This window comes from Pundamilia nyererei, unplaced genomic scaffold (assembly GCF_000239375.1).
Source record: "Pundamilia nyererei isolate P.nyererei 1_Seehausen unplaced genomic scaffold, PunNye1.0 scaffold00201, whole genome shotgun sequence".
Lineage (NCBI taxonomy): Eukaryota > Metazoa > Chordata > Actinopteri > Cichliformes > Cichlidae > Pundamilia > Pundamilia nyererei.
In genome coordinates this window covers 51,803-71,780 of record NW_005187602.1, presented here as the reverse complement: position 1 = coordinate 71,780, position 19,978 = coordinate 51,803, and the positions used below count along the sequence as shown (strand labels likewise).

The 19,978-nt window shown below is 38.2% G+C and overlaps 1 protein-coding gene across 1 annotated transcript in view; it reads right to left on the bottom strand.

Moving 5' to 3' along the window:
* LOC102202060 (cytosolic carboxypeptidase 4-like) overlaps nucleotides 1-7,832 on the bottom strand; it is a 26,224-nt gene extending 18,392 nt beyond the window's left edge. Inside the window, exons 1-7 of the mRNA XM_005747650.1 lie at nucleotides 7,727-7,832; nucleotides 6,954-7,021; nucleotides 6,624-6,740; nucleotides 4,093-4,261; nucleotides 2,930-3,020; nucleotides 2,096-2,362; nucleotides 1,415-1,498 (exon numbers count right to left, since the gene is read on the bottom strand). Of these exons, the coding sequence (XP_005747707.1) occupies nucleotides 1,415-1,498; nucleotides 2,096-2,362; nucleotides 2,930-3,020; nucleotides 4,093-4,120 (470 nt within the window). The 5' untranslated portion in view covers nucleotides 4,121-4,261; nucleotides 6,624-6,740; nucleotides 6,954-7,021; nucleotides 7,727-7,832. The remainder of the gene's footprint in view (nucleotides 1-1,414; nucleotides 1,499-2,095; nucleotides 2,363-2,929; nucleotides 3,021-4,092; nucleotides 4,262-6,623; nucleotides 6,741-6,953; nucleotides 7,022-7,726) is intronic.
* Between the last annotated feature and the right edge of the window lie 12,146 nt (nucleotides 7,833-19,978).

Below are 19,978 nucleotides of genomic sequence, written 5' to 3'. Positions count from 1 at the left end.
CAGTTACCGTTTAAAAAGGTGGTATTTAGAATACAGTTACTTTGTTGAAATAAATGGATTACACGGCGGTACTTCCCTGTTTCATATTGTCGCGGGTCAGGACTGTTTGGGTTTTGTTTGTTCTGTTGTTCCATGCAGCAGCGTTACGGTTGCCATGGTTACAGGGTGACGCTCTCTCTGCGACTGTGTGTTTCCTGGGTGAGAGAGCGCCTTTTTGTTGTTGTTGTTGTGCTAAGCTAACAGGCAGAATGCATAGCACTAAAGAATGTAGCCTCATGGGCAGTGTAGTCCGTGCTGCAGGGAGAATGGACTGCCATACCCGTTATGTGTATGGCAGTTATATTTTTCGGCTACGAGCCCAACACGGAACCCACCGTATTAGCCAGAGGTCCCTTTACTACGGTTTGGAGCCGTAATAGTAATAAATCACACAGCAATAGGACATTCATGTAGTTGTAAAAAGCATGATAATATATTAAGCAATCCAAAGTATTCAGAATACGTCACTCTCATTGAGTAACGTAACAGAATAAAATGTATTCTGTAATCTGTAGTGGAATACATTTTAAAAATAACCTTCCCAACACTGGGCATCGTTCTAATCCTATACGGGAGCAGCCAGACACTTACTGACTAACACTGCCAAACAGAATTGTTAAAGTATTAATTTTAATTTCAATTCAGGTTAGATTTTTTTTGTGCGCAACGCAGATTTTCTGTGCGCAGAGACCGTGCCAGCAGTGTGCAACTGCGCACACGCGCAGCTTAGTGGGAACATTGGGTGCAACCCCTCCAAAAAAATGTAATTAAGTTAAAATGAATGGTTGCCTTTTCTAGACCCGCCACAGACTGGTAAGCTGTCCAAGCTTGTACCCCGCCTTCCTCCTTCCCCTGACCCTGAATTGAATAAGCAGAAGAAAATGGCTTGATGCATAGATAAAAATAAAGTTTCTTTTAGTCTTTCCCAAGACAAATTGTACTAGATTCAAACATCACTCACACTCTCTTATGAGTGGTGAAGGAATTCTTTTGGAACAAAAGCAACAAATACTATAAAACAACACATAAAACTGTATTACTGTCAAATTTAACATTTACAAGTATCAAAAATAGAAGTATTTATTTTCCTGAAAAATGCTCCCCATCAGCATTACATTGATCAGTATTACTGCTGAGGATGTTTATGGTTCGAAAAAACCTTCATATTCAATAAAATCATAGGTTTTGCAGAGGCTGTGCTGTGAGGACCACAACAGCTTTTAATCAGCTCAGAAACACAAGTCTACATGTTGGTTTCAGGTTTAAGGTTTTAATCTTTCAAGCTCAAATCGTCAAGTCCAAGTCTGTCCCGGGAAAACAACCAATTAAAGAAAGAATGGAGATGGGGAGCAGGGGTGAGGGGAGGGTAACTTACTTGCTATCTTCGAGGTCAAAGACAACATGGTTAATGATGTCATCAGTTTTCAGAAAACGCTGAATATCTTCAAACACTTTCTGTCTGATAAACACACAAGCATAGTCAAGCGTCGAATATTCGAATCACAGTCCTTGAAATATGTTTAAAAAACCTATCCTTTATATTTACAGCAGCAGTAAATATCTGAGTCATTATTAAATACTTATTGCTCAAATACTTATATACCTCCTGCTGTGATCGCTATACTTCCTCTTTAGGCTGTAACATCAGTCAGTCATCTGTTCTTTTCTGCTCACAAAAGTTTTTGGTCAATTTATTCAGTCTGTTAGTGTCACCAGCTGTGATGGTATAATGGATAAAGCTGATCAAATACAAAAGCAATCCAGGAGGTTTAAACATTTCCCCTGCTGCCACCTCTTGCTGTGATTGGACATAGGTGTTTCACATCATTACACCAGGTTTCATTATATTACATGCTAATAGTTTGCTATTGTCCAGTACTAAAACCCTGTCATCGCCTCTGTTGCTTTTCTTACCATATTAGGAATACGGTTAGTGGTAAACATGTGGCCATCTGGAGTGAATGCTCTCCATTCTTTTCACTATAAAAATGCTTAGAGGTCTAACTTTCTACGTACCTGTTACATGAACTACATTATTATTGCATGTATCTAATACCTCTGTATGTTGGGTTTGCGTGGGGCCATGGGTTGATGTCCTGGTGGTGGAAGATGACCCCAGAAATCAGGAAAGGCCAGGATGCTAAAATCTGGAATGGATTTGGTTTTGGAAGCTACAGCACAATATAGCTTGGGATCATGGTGGGGAATACCGGCTCCGTGCCGCTCCAGTAACCTGTCTATTATTGTATGATGATAAAATTCTTCTGTTCCATCTTCTTCATTATCTTGCTCATCTTCTCTCTGACATGGGGAGGCTTCTCCCCTAGAATTAAAAAGGAATGAGGTCAGACTCCTATAATGAGAATTCAAAAGCAACAGCAAAGTCAGAAAGATTTAAATTCTTTCAGTGATGCACACGGAGTTAGTCGCCGAACACCAGAAACCAAACAAAACAAAACCAAATAAAAGTTAGGCTGACGGGACTAGGGTGATAGTACTGCTGGAAGAAGAATAACAATGTAGACCATGTCCTCTACTAATTGGAAGGTTGGTCCCTGTCTGCTCCAGTCTACACCCCAAATATCCTCGCGCAAGATACTAACCAAGCTGCTCAAGTTGCAATTCCATTCGAGTATGTGAATGTTAAATAGAAAGCACTTCTGTAGACAAAATGAAGGTGTGAATGGATGAATCAGGCAAGTTGGATTTCTGCATCATGTAAATAAATGCCACAGTTCTGGCCTTGAAATCTCCTCATGCTGCTTGTCAGTTTAACAAGCAGTAGATTTAAGTTTTTGACAGTTTGTTTTGCATTGTCAGGATAATTTACAGCTCGACAGAACCTTAGTCCATGCAGTACATGCAGTTAGCATGAAGACTTTGAGCTTACATTGCCCCTCTAACCATGGTCCTGAACCCAGGGCTTGTGCCCAGGATGCTGCTGTGACTGTGGAAATCACACGCTTCTAAATGGGCAGCAGCTGAAGAGTGAGAAAGGGAAAATAATCCATTGAGTTTTTAAATTCCCACAAAACAAATGAAGGAGCTAATGCAGTGATGTGAAAGAATTTTTGTGAAATTAACTTGTAATTCTTAGAAGAGGTCCCGAGTATTGTTTACTTAGCAGAGCAAATAAAAATCAGTGGAATTAATGAGAATGAAAAGAAATGTGCAATATTTCTTGCAAAAGAAACAAAATAGATTCACGATTGAGTGAAAAAGACAATAATGTGTTATTTTGCAGATATTTGACCAGCAATTAGTAGCTGGCAGAATTGTAAACTTATAATTTATTAGTTTAAGGCATGGTCAGTAATCAACAGTAATCAGGTTACTAACTCAATTCACTAGCTGTGAGGTACTCAAGCAGACATTTTTAGTCTGTTTTAGTTTTAGAATTGGCTCAGTATTTCATAAATGTCAACTTTTAAACTTTTAATTAAAGTGAATAATTTAATCATTAAAAACTGATTTTAAAAATCTGTCAACAACTAACAATAATAAAGAATGAATGCTTTAATATTTCTGATGAGGTTGTTAAAACCTCATTAGAAGGTTTCTTTGCTGTGTTTTTTACTCTTTGACTGTACTTAACTGGTAACTTTGCATGTTTAGGTGCTATAAATTTATATAACTTATGGTATGCTGTCCTTGGCCAGGACACTCTTGTAAAAGAGATTTTTAATCTCAAGAGTTTTTTCCTGGTTAAATAAAGGTTAACATTTTTAGCCGTTATAAAGCTGTGTTTAAAAACATTGTTATAAACATTCAAATATATTAATGATTTTGCTCTTAAAAGTAGATGGTAAAGAGTGCTACTCATTCTGCTTCTGTTTGTGAGAGGGATAAGCATAAGCTGGAAATATGCATCACTTTCTCTATAGGCTGATGTCATTATCCAGAGCTATCTTTTTGTAATTGATCATAATTTTTCAGTTCAATTCAATTTTTTTACGTAGCACAAAAACACAACAGAAATCTCAATGCAACTTTTCGTAAAGTAGAGACCCTACTTTTGGACCAGTGTTGCTGTGTGTTTAAGCTGGCTCTGACCTGGCATGTCTCTACTGGATATTTCCATCTCTGAGTAAGAACCATCAGAGGTAGAGGAATCTCGACTTGCAGTAGTCTTTGTCCTGTCCTTGTTAAGCAGCACTACCTCATCATCTGATGATGATGATGCTGTTGAACTATCCCCTGTCTCTGAACTCAGATCCAGATCCTGAAAAACACAGATATAGTCACGTCTTACTCTGGAAAAACACCAACTGTACCTTGCAAGACCTCACAAAAGATGCTTGATTTTTTCTGAAGAGGCTTTGTGTAAACATGTGGGCAGTTGTGAGCTAACCCAGTCAGTAGCCTATGTACAAACCTTGGAGGCCACTTGGTCTTTTGAAACATGAGCTATGTTCAGTTATAGAGTCAATGCTGCATCATTTATTTCCAAGGTGAGGTGAGTGTGGAACTAGCAAATACATAATAGAGAGCCTTTTGAACAAACTGTTACCTGGCTATGTGGCATTACAAAGTTTTGATTATATAGAAAATTATGTGGATGATGTGTGCAAAAGTGAAAAAAATTATGTTGAAATCGTGATTGCCAGCGTAATAAGTATGCCATGTTAAACAAGAGTCTACCTATTAGCCTCCTTCTTCCACACTGAGGGTGATGAGATGACATTTCTAGACATCACGTTGTTTGCTTCCGGTCCACATAGATCATACTATACATATATATACAGATAAACTGACTCTAAAACCTGAAAATACATGTAGAGGTTAAATATTACAGACAATATTGTTGTCACTCTACAAAATCATTGTGTGGTGACGTCACGGTGACATCAGCTGCCAGTAACAGCATTTATATTGTGTTTTTCTAGTCTAACTGGCCACTCAAAGTCTTTCAGACTACAAGCCACACATAAGCACACAGTGCTTTATTTTATATAATTTAAGCACACTATCTACCTCACATCCATGAGCAGTCTTTGGACAGTGGGAGGAACACGAAGTGAGGAAATTCACACAGGCACAAGTGCAGGAAATGCCATATAGAAAGGCCGTGATATCTCAAAGACTTGAATCAGAACTCTTCCTGCTGTGAAGTGACAGTGCTAACCTCAGCGTCACTTTAACATTTTGTCTGATTTTGTTTTTCAATGCAGGTGCATCCCTGCATTGTAACAAGATGATAAAGGTTATCAGTTCATAAGTGATTTTACTGTTGGCTCTTTAGTGTATCATTACAAGATGGAAAAATCTTAATTAGGTGACAACATATTCCATTTCAGGCGGTACAGTACAGTCATGACCAATACGAACACGTGTTTTGTTTGTTCTTCACTATATCATAGAAATGTCTGAAATTAACTACAAATTTAAATACAACTTGAAGCTGTTGTGTAGAGGTCAGCCCTGTTGCCTCACAGCAAGAAGATTCTAGGTCTCAATCTGCCAGCTACCTGAAGCATTGCTGTGTGGACTTGGCATATTCTTACTGTGTGATCTCTCCAGTATGCCAGGTTCAAATCACAATCCAAAAGGCATGCATAGAAGGTTCATTGGTGACTTTAAATTGGTCTTAGGCAGGAACGATATTCTGCCTCTGTGTCTTGGCTGTAGGTGTCCACTGATTGGAGTAACTTGGTTTGTGGCTGCTGTGAGCCACACTTGTTTTCCATCTTTCCCCATTTTGTCTTTTAGGTCAACAACTAGAAAAGACTCCAGGGGGATTTCTCTAAATTCATTTTGAGTTCCTGGGGGAGGTGTTACACCCCTCTGCAAGCACTACCTGCCTTTAAAGTGGCACTGCCAATTGACTGGGTTTAATTGCTAATTGTCTGTACTTGACAAAGGGTGGACCTTGTTATGCTCTCCTAACTGATTCCTTTTTGCTGTCATTTTTCAGCTTAAATAAAGTTGTGGTTTCAGTCTCCATTTTATGTTGTGGTTTATGAACCAGGTCATAACACAGCCCTGTAATGGACTGGTGATCTGTAGACAGCTGGCACAGGATCCCTGCATTCCTGAACTGGACAAGTGGTTAAGAAAATATCAAATCTTTTTCATCGATCTGTACCATTTTCTTACTTTCTACTTAATTACTTAGTAACATTTCAGTTTTATGGTTGTGTTTAAAGTTAATCTAGACAAAGGGTTTGGCTTCATACAGAAAAATGTCGGCAGTGTCTTGAGACAAAAAAAAATACAACACACTTATTACTTTTATTGAATTAAACATGAAGCCAACATCTTTTGCCTTTAAAAAAATAAACTTAGCACAAAAAGGAAGTTTGTCTTTGGTCAGTTATTTCTTTGTAACAATGTTTCTTGGCAATGAATATTATACTGGTGGAAAGTCTGTTTATTTCACCTTAAATGGTGCTTGAGAAACTTGCTGAATCGTTGTTGCCAATGCCAAACAGTTTATTCTACTACTTTGTTTAGTGTTCTTTATTGAATCGGATGATTGAAGTCCAAAGAAACAACACATTTGCGGAACTTAACAATTTATCCATCTAACAAACAAATGCACACACACACACACACAAGACAGAGAGCGAGAGAGAGGTGCATACCTGGAAATCATGTGACAGCTCAGGACAAAAGCAGCTGTACTGTGTAAGCAGCTCTTTAGGTCTGTCAGGGTCAGGAGGAAGACGAAGTTTGTTTAGGTCAGTCTCCAAGTCATCATCCTGAACAAAGATGCACACAAATGCATAATGACTCATGAGTCTTCAATATATACTCACAGCAGCATATATCAAATCCACCGTACTGCAGCTACCTACCTGTGGAAGGTAGCTGCAGTACCCAGAAGGTATGCACAGGCCAAAAACCAGATTTCAAACCATAAACTTTCTTGCAGTGAGGTGACAATCCTAAGCACTCCATCTGCATAGACTCACATAGTCTCTGTTGTTGGCCTCATGGTTATCTTCAGCTTCTTCAGCATCGCTCTCATCACTGCTTTCATCTACAACACATATATACACAACAGAAAACCGATAAGTTAGAGTGACTGTTGACTCCAAAGTAAAATTACAATCATAATGGACATTTAATTTATATAGCACATTTCATTATACTTAAACTTCAATTAGGTTTAAACTTAAACAAATGCAAAGGACAAAAACTATGTTGAAATGTATTGACACTTTGATGAATAAAAATTAGATTAAAATGTTCTGAAGAGACAAGATCCAATCAGAACACATCAAGTTGTGTAAAGAGGTGGAGTGAGCTTCTAATTGATCCAATCAGAAGTAATCTCCATGTGCAGCGAGGTTGGATGTGCACAATTTGATCTGAAACTGATTATGGAACAGAATTCCGAAAACCCTCTTATGTCTCATCATTTCCTAATTACATTTAATTTTATTAAACGTTGGCCTTGAGGTCAAGGTCACCGGGATTCAGTCTTGTTCATTTTCAGTAGATACACCTATGGTATAAATATCAAAGTGCTACGTTGCCTCATTCTCAAGTTATTAAATCTACAAACGTGGGTGTCCACGCTGCCTGCTCACTCAGTGGGGTGACGAAAATACCCCATTAACCCTTAATGGAATAAAAATGGCCAGTCTCAGACTACATAAGATTAACTAAAGATTTAATTAGTCTGTTTGGGGCTCCTGAGGTCTAAACAGTTTTTGGAGGTCTATGAATCCTGGGACTTTACCTGGTGTCTCACTAACATCCGTGAAAGCAGGTGTACCAGGCAGGAGAAAGCTATATGCAGACTGATCTGATGTGACTGGTAGAGGAATTCTAGGAAGACACTTCCTCATCAGCTGCACGGATGGCTCCACCAAACACTCCAGATTTTTGCTTAATAAACATGTCTGCACAGAAACAAACAAGAAAATTGAAACAACATGAAAACTCCAGAAAAATGTGAGCTAACAGATTAGTTTAATGTTAATGAATGAGCTATATTGTACCAACAGAATGCCGAAACCTACCCTCCCAAACTCACATTTGTCTTTCATTCATTTTGTCTTTTGTATATTACAGTTTATCATTTTTATGTGGTTTTCTTTTCTCCATTTTTCTTTGGATTTTCTGGTTGATATTCTCCTTTATCTCTATTAAAATGAAAGTACTATAAAATTTGAGCATATTCATTTCCTTGTAAATGAGCAAGCTTGCAAATTCCTCAGGGCATTAGTGAATCATTGCTGCCATTGTATAGCAAAAGAGCTTAAATAAATGTCATGGTAGATAGTACAAAAAAAATAAATACAAAGTGGCAAATCAAATAATAACTGTAGAGAACATAAGACAAGTAGCAGTAAAATGCAACCCGGTTTTTAAAAGGACAGTATTAGGTATTAGTATTACAGCAGGAAATTGTTAATCTGTTGATTTAGCACACTGAGTGGTAAAAAAAAACATTTTAATTGTAGTCATTGACTTGGCTGAATGCACGTTCAGCCCTGCTGTTCTGATATAGCTGCAGACTAGACCTCTAAAACTTTAAACTGGATACATTTCAGCATTAAAATTTACTGTCCCACAGCCTGGTAAAGAAGAACAGGAAATTACTGCAATTTGCCACAGACCAAAGTAAAATTGATGTGACTGGCTGAACAGGTAATCTTAGTGGATGTTCTGTGTTTCCAGCAGCGTAAAACAGACTCACCAGAATCATGTATAAATACTTGATTATACATTAAAATGATACATTTCCTAAATCACCAAGTTAACATCAGCTGCAGTCTCAGTGCTATTTCAGGCTTTGAGACTAAAAAATAAATATAAAATTACTGGCAGTGGCCAGGGGTACCCCTCAGATGCAAGATTTTCAGAAAATCTTTTTTCGGAAAGGTGACCTCTGACCCCTGACCTTGATGTCTAGGACACAGAGATTCAAACTAGTCCGTGATTTTTAGTAGCTACACCTATGGTATCAATATGAAACTAAATTTAAAAAGAAATCCATTAATGCTTTCACAAACTTGGGTGTCCACATTATCCACCTGCCTGCCTACCTAGCAGGGTGTCAACAATACCCTTTTACAGCCAAGGGTTAAAAAACTTAGTCAACATACAAATTAAATATGAGGATCACATATTGATCCAATCAAAGTGTTGTGTTTATTGCCAATAAAGTTGTATCTCCTGATGCTAAACATCATCGATATTCACTTTGGCACCATGGACACACCCTTCAACAAAAACTTTAAAATCTTTGCAATTTAGCATGATAAATGCATTTAGATTAGGTTGATCAAATACAGCCGAGTCGAGTCGATTTAAGTAGGTACTAATGGAAAAAGGACTATACTGGCACACAGGCATTTGGTTTCTACCTCATGAAGTCAGATTAACTTCACCTAGAAACAATTTGAACTCACCTGTGCAGTTTGATATAGGAGTCTGATACCTCCCTGGGATAGAAAAGCCTGCCTGCCTGCAGTGCTGTCAGTGGCCTTAAGGAGGCAGCACAGGAGTGCATGACGGATTGCTATGGCAACATCTTGGTTATCTTTGCTATGCCAGTCCTCATAAAGCCACAAGAAGCCAGAGATGTATCCTTTAGATACCGCAGAACAAACATTTGCCTCTGTGAAGGAGAAACAGACAAAAAAAAGCAGGAAAGGACATAAGTACATTAACATTTTGGATCATTTTTTCTTAATATATACTATATTACTTCAGTAATAACTGACTGGAAGCAGAAATGCATCTATGTATTCCAGATAAACTAGAAAAGTGAGAATGCCCTTTGAATAGTCTGAACTATTTCTAATCTCATTAGTGTGTAACTTTGTTCACTTTTAGCAATCAAAACAAACCAACAAACAAGAAAATCCACTTTTCACGTAGTGCTGTGTTTTTTGCAGTTCTTACATTGTTTAACAAGATGACTGCATTCCTCAGAAGTAGACATGTAGACCCAAATGATTCAATATTAAGTAAAATATTTCATCTTACAATTTTAACTATTTCAAATATATATATATTAAATGCTGCTGGTGTGAATGCTTCTATACTCTGTTAAATGCTGAAGCACTGAAATACTGTAAACATTAGCCTAAATATTTTGCCTGAACAATTTAGACTTGGAGGAAAACTGTTTGGATTCCGACTGACGAAACCTTCCTTTCACCCTGTGACAGCTGGAATAAGCTATAGCACCCCTGAAGTTGATAAGCGGATAAAATTGGGTGGAAACATGGACATTTTTCTTTATGTAAAATAAATCACACAAAAAAACTGCAAACCATCAGGGTCTCTGGCAGGGCAGTGACTGTCTAAAAGGTCACTGCTCAAGTTCAGTTAGTTACAGCGACTTACACAGATGCAAACAATGACACTTGCTGAACTGAGGTATTGGCTGATTTCAGTCTCCACACTGTGGGTCCCAATCTGAACCCCAAATCTGACTACTGAACCTGCTTGAAAATCAGGAAAATAAACTTACACAAACTTTAAGCCTTTTAAAAAATATTTATCTGTCAGTGTCATCACAAACCGCACACTTGCATATTTTTGGGTCAGTCATCTAGTAAGTGCATCATTCTCCAGGTTACAAGAAAATCCAGAATATTTAAGATGCCATTCAGAATGTCACTCGGTCCTTCTCTGCATCTTTCTGAAGTGCATATATCACATCTTGACAAACCAAATCCACACACACAGCAGATAAATAAGCATTGCTCCAAATGATATAAAATTAATCCATAAATTTCGTAAATTCAAATGTGTAATAATGAGAAATGACACAGAGAAAAGGTATTGAACACATGATGAAACAAAGGTGCAAAAAGGCATGAAAAGCCATGACACCAGCTGAAATCTATCAGTAATTAAAAAGCAATCCTGCCACCTATTACCAAGGTGTCACACAACAGGGAATTGTGAATTTTGTGGACAAGAGGAAAGGTTTGAACATGTTAGAATGTGGGAAATATAGACAGGAAAGGGAAATACATAAATCTGAATTACAGAAAAATAGAGTTCAATTAAGGATAAAAGAAATATTACAAAGGAATACAAGTAGAGGAATACTCTTAAGGTCTTTAAAACCGTATTGATTGCATTGGTTACAGAACAATTTCTGAACTACTGAAGGTTCCAGTGAGAAACTGTTGGGGCCAAAATCCAGAAGTGGAAAGATCATTTCAACATAAACCGGCCACAGCCAGGTGTTCACCACAGGATGTCAGACAGAGGAGTGAAAAGACTTTTCAGAAAACTTGTCCAAGAGCTACAGCAAGACCTGGATGCAGCAGGCACAATTGTTTCAGAGGAAAAAAAATAAGTAATGCACTCAACCACCATGACCTGTATATACACTCACCATGCAAGACTCCACAGCTGAAGAAAAAGGATGCTGCGAACAACCGAACAACATTTAGACAAGCCTGTGAAATACTGGAAGAATATAGTCTGGTCAGATGAGACCAAAATTGAACTGTTTGGATGCCATAAAATGCGCCATGTTTGTAGCTCAAAGGTCAAAAGGCACTGCACATCACCCCAAAAACACCATACCAACAGTGACGTTTGGAGGTGGGAAAATCATGGGGTCATTTTTCAACATACAGCACTGGTTTGCTTCGTACAATTGAATGAAGGATGAAAGGAAAAATGTAGGGAGACATTCTTGATTAGAAATCTGCTGCCATCTTCCAGGATGATTAAAATGAAACGAGTGTGGACGTTCCAGCAAGATAATGATCCCAAACACACAAGGAAACTCTCCATTGGTCTCAGGGAAAGGGGAAAGAAAGCTGCTAGAATGGCCCAGCCAATCATCTGACCTGAATCCAGTTGAAAATCTATGCAAAGGATCAAAGCTAAGAATTGGAGTTCATAGAAGGAGCCCACAGAACTTTCAGGATTGGAAGACTTATTGTTTTGTGTGGAAAAAAGTGCCAAAATCACACATGAGAAATGCTTGTTACGAGTTTATCTACACAAGAGATGTCTTGAAATTTTTGCACGAAATATTAAATAGATTTTAAATACTTTTTCTGTGTCATTTCTTTTGTGTGCTTCATTGTGTTTACACTACAGTGGATTTGAAAAAAAGATCAACATGCGATTGAACTGCACACTTCCAGGTTTAATTCTGTGATTTTTAACAGATAGTCCATTAACTGCAAACATTTTGATTAAATATCTGGAATCGTTTACTGTTGAACTTGGAATTAGCAGGCTGGAATTTTCAATGTGAGTCAAAGAGACAAGAAATTGAAATAAAGTGAATTGCCAACAGACTAAACAGCTCACCAACATAATCCCTGAAAGACAACCAAGGTGAAAGCAACCTTCAGCTGCTCCTTTGCTTCTCAGGCAAATGTGAGTTTTTGGCCTAAAATGGCCTGAAAAATAAAGTAGATCATTACAAATCTTTCATTGATTAAGAGAACACCTTTCACATCATGTTGGAAAACCAAGAACAGTTTTCAGGAGACAGGTATATCACTGAAAAAGTCTTCAATCAAAAATGCCATCATGAATACAAATGAAGGGCATTTACGACAAGGAAAGAAAAGAGAATATTCTCCAATTGCCAATTTAGTCACTTGAACCCAACAGAGCATACGTTTCAGTTACTGAATATAAAACTGAAGACAGAGGCCCACAAGCAAAGCATCTCAAGAGAGATTTGGTTTCCATGGGTTCTAGACATTAGGTGGCCATTGACTGTAAAACAATACATATATTTAATAACATTTAAGTTTGTCAAATTGCTTTTGCGTCACATTACTGTTGCTGCTAAACCACTTATAAAATATAACGTAATTAAAGTCTAAATTGTGGCCATTTACTTTTTTTTGTTTCCCTTTTTTTTGTCCCTTTATCGATCCCGCAGATCGATAAAGGCTACACTAGGAACTGAAAGCTGCAGAAACTAAAAACCTCACTAGGGCTGAGAAACACTGGGGAAGGAAAACAGATGCCTTGACAAAGAAACACTGACATAATATATGATATGCATAGGAGGGTAATTTGGGAAGTGGAAACACGCGGGGAAAATACACTCAGCTAAACTGAATCTAAAGAATGAGACAAGGGAAGCCAATCTGAGCATAATGCACATGAGACGACAGACTATCAAAATAAAACACAAAGTAACAGAACACAGGAACACGGACTTGATATGGTAATGTATGTCCATAATACTACTGTTAACTAGTATTATAGAAATCATTATTGAAATGTACTTTTCATTAGGTTGAGCTGGTTCAGCTGACATTGACCCCATATACAGGGCATTTGCCCGTAAAAAACTCACTGGGTTGTGTGTAAAGGTTCTCAGTCATCCAGGTCATCGTAGTCTAAGGAGCTTGGAAAGAAAAGCGTCTGGACTTCTTTAAGTTTTCTTGAAGACGTTTCACCTCTCATCTGAGAAGCTTCTTCAGTTCTAAGTGCAATTGGTGGAAAGTCCCAGATTTTAAGCCCTATGGAAGTGTCCGCAAGAGGGTCATGGACTCCCTATTCACCCTCTACCTAATCGCACAAGCCAATGTGTGAAAACAGGTGTGGGTCACAGTCAGCCAAGGTTTTAGGTGGACCCATTGTGAAACCTTGCCCAATCCTATCATGTAATTTACTGAGGTCAAATGGCCCAGGATGTGAGTGGATGTTAGTTCATGCAAAGATTTTGTAAAACCCTTTCAATTAAAGCTGAAAGTCTGCACTTCAATCATGTTGATTTACATCTACTGTGGTGGTTTACAAAGACAAAACTTCAAAACATGTTTTTCTGTCCCAAACATTATCAAGGGCACTGTGTATATCACTCCACTGGTTCATTTCTCTGATTAGGCGAAGGGTCTTTGATTGTGTAGAGCCATTATCGTCTTTAGAAAAGCAAGTGCACACTTACTTTATTAACTCTAGTTAACTCTAGTTTTAGGAGAATAATACTTGTTTCCAGTCTGAATTTCAGCAATCAGTGGGACTCACCAGCTGCAAAGCCTCCTACCCTTTTATCAGCCCCTGATGCATTGTCTCAGGGAGGTATTTAGCAAAGATCACCCTTCAGTGCTGTTATGACAATGCCATAGACCTGCAATCTGTTACTATTCTTCTGTCTAGTTTTCATCTTGACTCATTAGATAGAGAAATAAATCAATGACCTGGTTACAGGTATTGTCTGTCTTGGTTTCTGTTTTTATTCACAGATAATAAAACCTTACCTTCTGCAAAGCTTTAAGAGGGCCACATAACATTACCATCAAGAACAAATATGGCTCTACTCTGCTTTCCCACTGAACGCTGGCTGGCACCTGACTGTTACTTTATCAGTACGTGGAGTACTTAAAGCTACATCCACATCAAACTCTCCACCAGATTGTTCTGTCAGCAACAGTAGTCAAATGACTTTAGTCGTAGAAGTGGCAGTCTTTAGCTTCTAGTGACTTATCCTGGCTGAAGTTAAATAAATTAATAAGTTTAATAAGATGTTTTGCCAGAACACTGTTCTAAATTTTCGGATTTAAAAATTAAGGGAATAATACTGTTGATAACTGGATCTAAAGCAGGAGGTGCCATCAAGTGTCATAACTGCCAATTAATTTTTCACATCACTGAGAAGGAATTTGGGCCCACTCTTCTTAATTCAGCCACAGTGGAGGGGTTTCAAGCATGAATTGGAAGACTTGTTGTTGTCCAAAATTATTATTATTATTATTATTATTAGTATTATTGAGTCATTTAGAGGTGGGCTAGTTGGTGTGCTTTAGATTAACGTCTTGCTTCAGGACATGAACTGATGGACTGATGGATTAGAGTTCATAGTTTATCAATTACAGAAAGTCATCCAGGTCCTGAAGCAGCAAAGCAGCTCCAGACCCTCACACTACCACAACCATGTTTCACTGTTGGTACGATATTCTTTTCATGAAATACTGTGATAATTTAATGTCAATGTAACACAGTCAAATCTTTCAAAAAGTTCAGCTTTTATCTCATCAGTGAACAAGAAGTTGAGTAAATTGTATTGAATCTAATCTAAAAATCTTACCGTCTTCCCTCTCTGTCAACTGCAGGTTGAATTTTTTAGGATGTCACCCAAGCCATGGGTCTGGTCTCACTGTAAAACATTTCAGTGTGTATCTTTTAAATAAAAATGTGAAAAGCCATTTTTACTTACAAATTGTAAATCAATCAGCGAAATATCCACTTTTATGCTTTTTGTTATTTTAATTTTCTTCATATCAACAACCATTTGACTGTAATGGATTGAACTGACACCCCCACCTCCTCCCACAAACAGCAGATTATGGAGCTTCTCAATGGTTCATGAAAGTTTGCTAATAGTTTTGCCATAACTTACTTTGAAATGTAAGACATTTAACAAAACTCAATTGTACATCATCATAAATTAAAGATTACATCATTAGATTTATTTAACATCAGTAACAGATAACCAGTTTTGGATTTTCTTACAGTAGTAATCTGAATTGTTAATAACTGGGTTAGGGTCAGGGTTCCTTCCTATTCTTTGTCCATTATCTTCAGACTGATCCTCACTTTGTGAATGTGACTGAATGGATTGAACCACATACTCTTACTCCTGTTTCAGCAGTTCCTGTATAGTGTCATTAGTCATGTCAACAAGTGTTTAGCACAAATTCAAGTTCAAAAAAGAGGGAGCCTTCATTTTATGCACAAGGGTGGAAAAATTGTGATGGCTAGTGTTCTTGCCATAAAGACCTTAAAAGTTGGCAAAGTGGCTGAGCAGACCAAAGAGATATAATGTCATTCTGAAGAGTTTCTGTATCCATTGCAAAAGGCAGCAGAAGCTCTTGCTGTTCACTAGTGAGCAAGTTGTCTCATGCCATGTTATTTGTGATCTATTCTATATCCATGTCAATGTGATCGTGTAGAACAGTGGTTCTCAGACTGTGGTACACGGGCTCCCTCTAGTGGTACGTGGGAAGTCTCCAATAAAATTTTTATGATTAAATAATATACCATTTTCTGCTTGAGGGATTTCTGACAAATTAAAACGTACAGCTCTGTTATCACTTCATAAATGGAAACTAAACAGCAGTGACGTTTGTAGGGTTACTGAAGTTGGGCTAGCTGGTATAAAACGATGTCCTGCATGGTGGCTAGCTACACAGCTATGGTTAGCTTAATATAAGCACATTAGCACAGTGAAGCTGGAGCATGAACACTAACTATTTTCCACTCGATAACAGTTCCCGATGGTTAGGGACAAATGCAATCGCATGTCGGGATGATGTAAACGGACCAAACTTCAGTCAGGAGAACAACTGAGATAATTCATCACGATACGAGGTTAGTCATTAATATACTGCTGCATGGGCTGGGCTGTAGTTACATTGTAAGGTTTTAAAAACTGGGCTTTAAAATAAACAGTGTTAATAAAAACCGTCAGAGGCCGACAGTGATCACTGCCTTTTTTAGGGTCTTGTTCAGATTAAATAGAACAAAATATAAAGCATTAAAACATGTTAAAAACACAACAGCCTTGATAAATGCAGAGTAGTTTGGACCCGGAAGCAGGATTCATACGTCATCACTTGGAGACTGGATAATCTACCTGCTGTGAATGTTTTAATGCAGTACAGCTGTTATTATTATCACTTGTCACATCCTGTTTATGGCAGTTAAAATAAATAACATTCATATAAGTGACACCACATGTAAACTGTATGTGGTGTTAAATAGGCCTCTACTACTGTACTTTAATGTTGGTCATAAGGGTGGTACTTCAAGATCCACATATTTTATGAGGTGGTACTCATTGTGAAAGGTTTGAGATAGTGATGTGCGGATCAATACTGAAATATCGATTCCTCCGATACCAGTCATTTATGTTCTAGAATCGATTCTCACATTAAAATATCGATATTTTAGTAATTTAGGGTAAATTTGTAGTTTATCATTAACAGGAACAGAGTGGAAAGAAACTATATCATTCGGATTGTCTACGTTGGAAGGAACTACTTTCTCTTCTGCCTTTCATAGTCATGTGCAAAATACGGCTGTATAAATGTGTCGCAGCCCCTTGGCTTGCGCACTCACAACAATGGCTGAGCATAAATGGAGTCATGTGTGGACGTGTTTTACCTCCACAAACAGCTGAGACGTAGTTTGCGATACATGTGTCAAGACAGTGAGGTGTTGTGGCAACACCACTAACCTTCTCAAACACCTCAGAGTAAATCATATCACAGATTACGACGAGCGTATGTTGAGGCGAACTGAAGAGGAGTGGACAGGGACAGGTGCTGCTAGAGGGAGACAGACATCTCTCGCGGAGTCCAAATAGCGCACGACTTCAGTTTTTTTTTTATTTCTATATGATGAATTCTGCATTATTAAGTGATAAGAACAAGTAATCTGATGTCCTGTAATCATGATGACGCTATCATTTGAGATACAATAAAAGATACAATAAATAAAATACATTTTTGTACAAAGTATTGGTATCGGATCAGTATTGTCGATACCACCATGAATTTTACTTGGTATCGGATTGGAAAGGAAATCAGTGGTATCGCACATCACTAGTTTGAGAACCACTGGTGTAGAAAATATGGAAAACCCAACAACTCCACAAAAGTGTCTCTATCGCCCCCTGGTGTCTGGCTGCAGTATTGTTCAAAAACCCCACACCCTCAATGTTAGAAGATGGAACGGGGACAAAGTAAAAGTTCTCCTGAGATAAATTTTTCCAAAAGATGGTTTCAGCAATTATTATTAGTTGTTCTCATCATGTTGAGGGGTCTCCTTTATCATAAGTTTGATTTTAATTTGTTAAATTGATGCGCAACATCATTTTGATTGGCAGCTGCACTTACAGAGAAAATTGCATATATCGCTGTTCAGGTACTGAAGCTAGAATAGAGATGCTATGGAAAGTTGCTTTTGGCTTGCTAATTTGTGTACATGAATGAATTTTCCCTGACTGAAGAAATCGCTGATAGTGAATGGTGATTAAGTCAGTGCAGTAGCTCAGACATGCAGAAATGCAGCTGAAGATGAGGCACTGAAACAACTGAAATGAGAAACAGAGAAAAGTCACAAGGCTGCTCATTCACTAACACTGTCATTACTTTACTTTTTTATGAGTTTCATTCTGTAAGAGTAACAGGCTGTACTCTTCTTCAGTTCCTGTGCAGAGCTGATTATTAAATATGTGCAAACAGCATCATGTTTCCGTCTCTCTCCACATCTGCAAGGACAGTAGACAGTAACACCAATTTTTTTTCAGAAGTGTGGACTTCAACAACCACTCATTAATAGTGGCAGATTTAACACAGTATTAATGGAAGATCTGTTACTGATGACTTAAAATGTTCTTATAGTATTCTTCACTTTCAAACTAGCTGTAATATCAATTCCAGTTTCTAGCTGATATTTCAGTTTGTTAACCCAGCTCACGTCCACAAAATAAAAGAAACCGAGTTAATGGCCAAAAAACCCCAAAGCCTAATAAATATGTTCTGAGTGAACATATTTAGTTAATATGTGCACTGAAGGACATAACCTGGTCCAAAAACAACTCAAAGATTCCTAACAGTGTTACTGGAGTCCAAGGCAATGCCACCTAGAGTAAGCATCTGTTTAGATACTGTATTTCTACATTTTTAGAGCTGAGTACAATAACTTCAATAACGACATTCCTGCAATTTAACTAATTGGGATGTGTTATCTGGCTTCATGGATAGATAAAACTGGGTGTTATCTGCATAACAATGAAAATGTATGCTATACCTTCAAATGATTCTGTCTCAGTGAAGCTTGAATAATGTAAGCAGAACTGGTCCCAGCACAGGACCTTGTGGCCTTACATGAACACGCAGAAGTCTAATAGAGAGACATGATTCAAATCACTGCAGAGCAGTACCTTTGATACCTACAGCTTTTCTCTAACAAAATATTGTAGTCGACAGTGTCAAGCGTGCTGTCAGATCATTTGTAAACTGTACTGCTGTTTATATACTGTAGTGAATATCATGATGATCAGTATGTCCAGTTCTGGATGTATGTATTCATGTAGTTCAGTGGATTAGACATGTTTTGAATAAGCACTGACTTATATATAAGGTCCTCTAGTTCACAATTGCATGGCAAAGCACATCAAAGTAAGCCATAACTTTTAAGGAAATGTCTGTAGAGCTCTAAAAATAATTTTAGCAAAGCACAGATCTGGGGAAGGATGCAGAAAAATGTCTGCAGCTTTGACAGTTCCATGAGCCCAGTGGCCTCCATCAACCATAAATGCAAGAAGTTGGGAGCCACTAGGATTTTTCCTAGATCTGGCTATCCAAACAATCTGAGCCATCAGAGTAGAAGAGCCTTAGTCAGGGAGGTGACCAAAAGCCGAATTGTCACTTTGACAGTGATCCAGCATTGCTCTATAAAAATGGTTGTCCTGCAGCACTCTGCCAATCAGGCCATGATGGTGTGGCCAGACAGAAGCCATAAGACACATAACAGCCTGGCCAAAAGGCAGCTGAAGGGTTCTCAGTTCATGAGAAACAAAATTATCTGGTCTGATGAAACAAGAATTGAAATCTTTGGCCTGAATGGCGTGCATTATGTCTGCACCAGACATCAATTGTCACCTGGCCAATACCATCCCTACAGTGAAGCATCATGCTGTGGGTATGTCTTTTTTCACCAACCAGAACTGGGAGACTTGTCAGGGTCAAGGGAAATTTATGCAGGAATGTACAGAGACATCCTTGATGATAACCTGCTCCTGAGAGCTCAGACTGGGGCATAGGTTCATCTTTCAACAGGAAAATGACCCTAAACACACAACCGTAACAAAGGAGTGGCTTTGGGACCATTCTGTGAATGTCTTTGAGTGACCCAGCCAGATCCCAGACTTGAACCCAATTGAAAATCTCTGGAGAGATCTGAAAATGGCTGTGCACTAGTGTTTCCCTTCCAACCTGATGGAGGAGGAGAGGTTTTACAAAACACA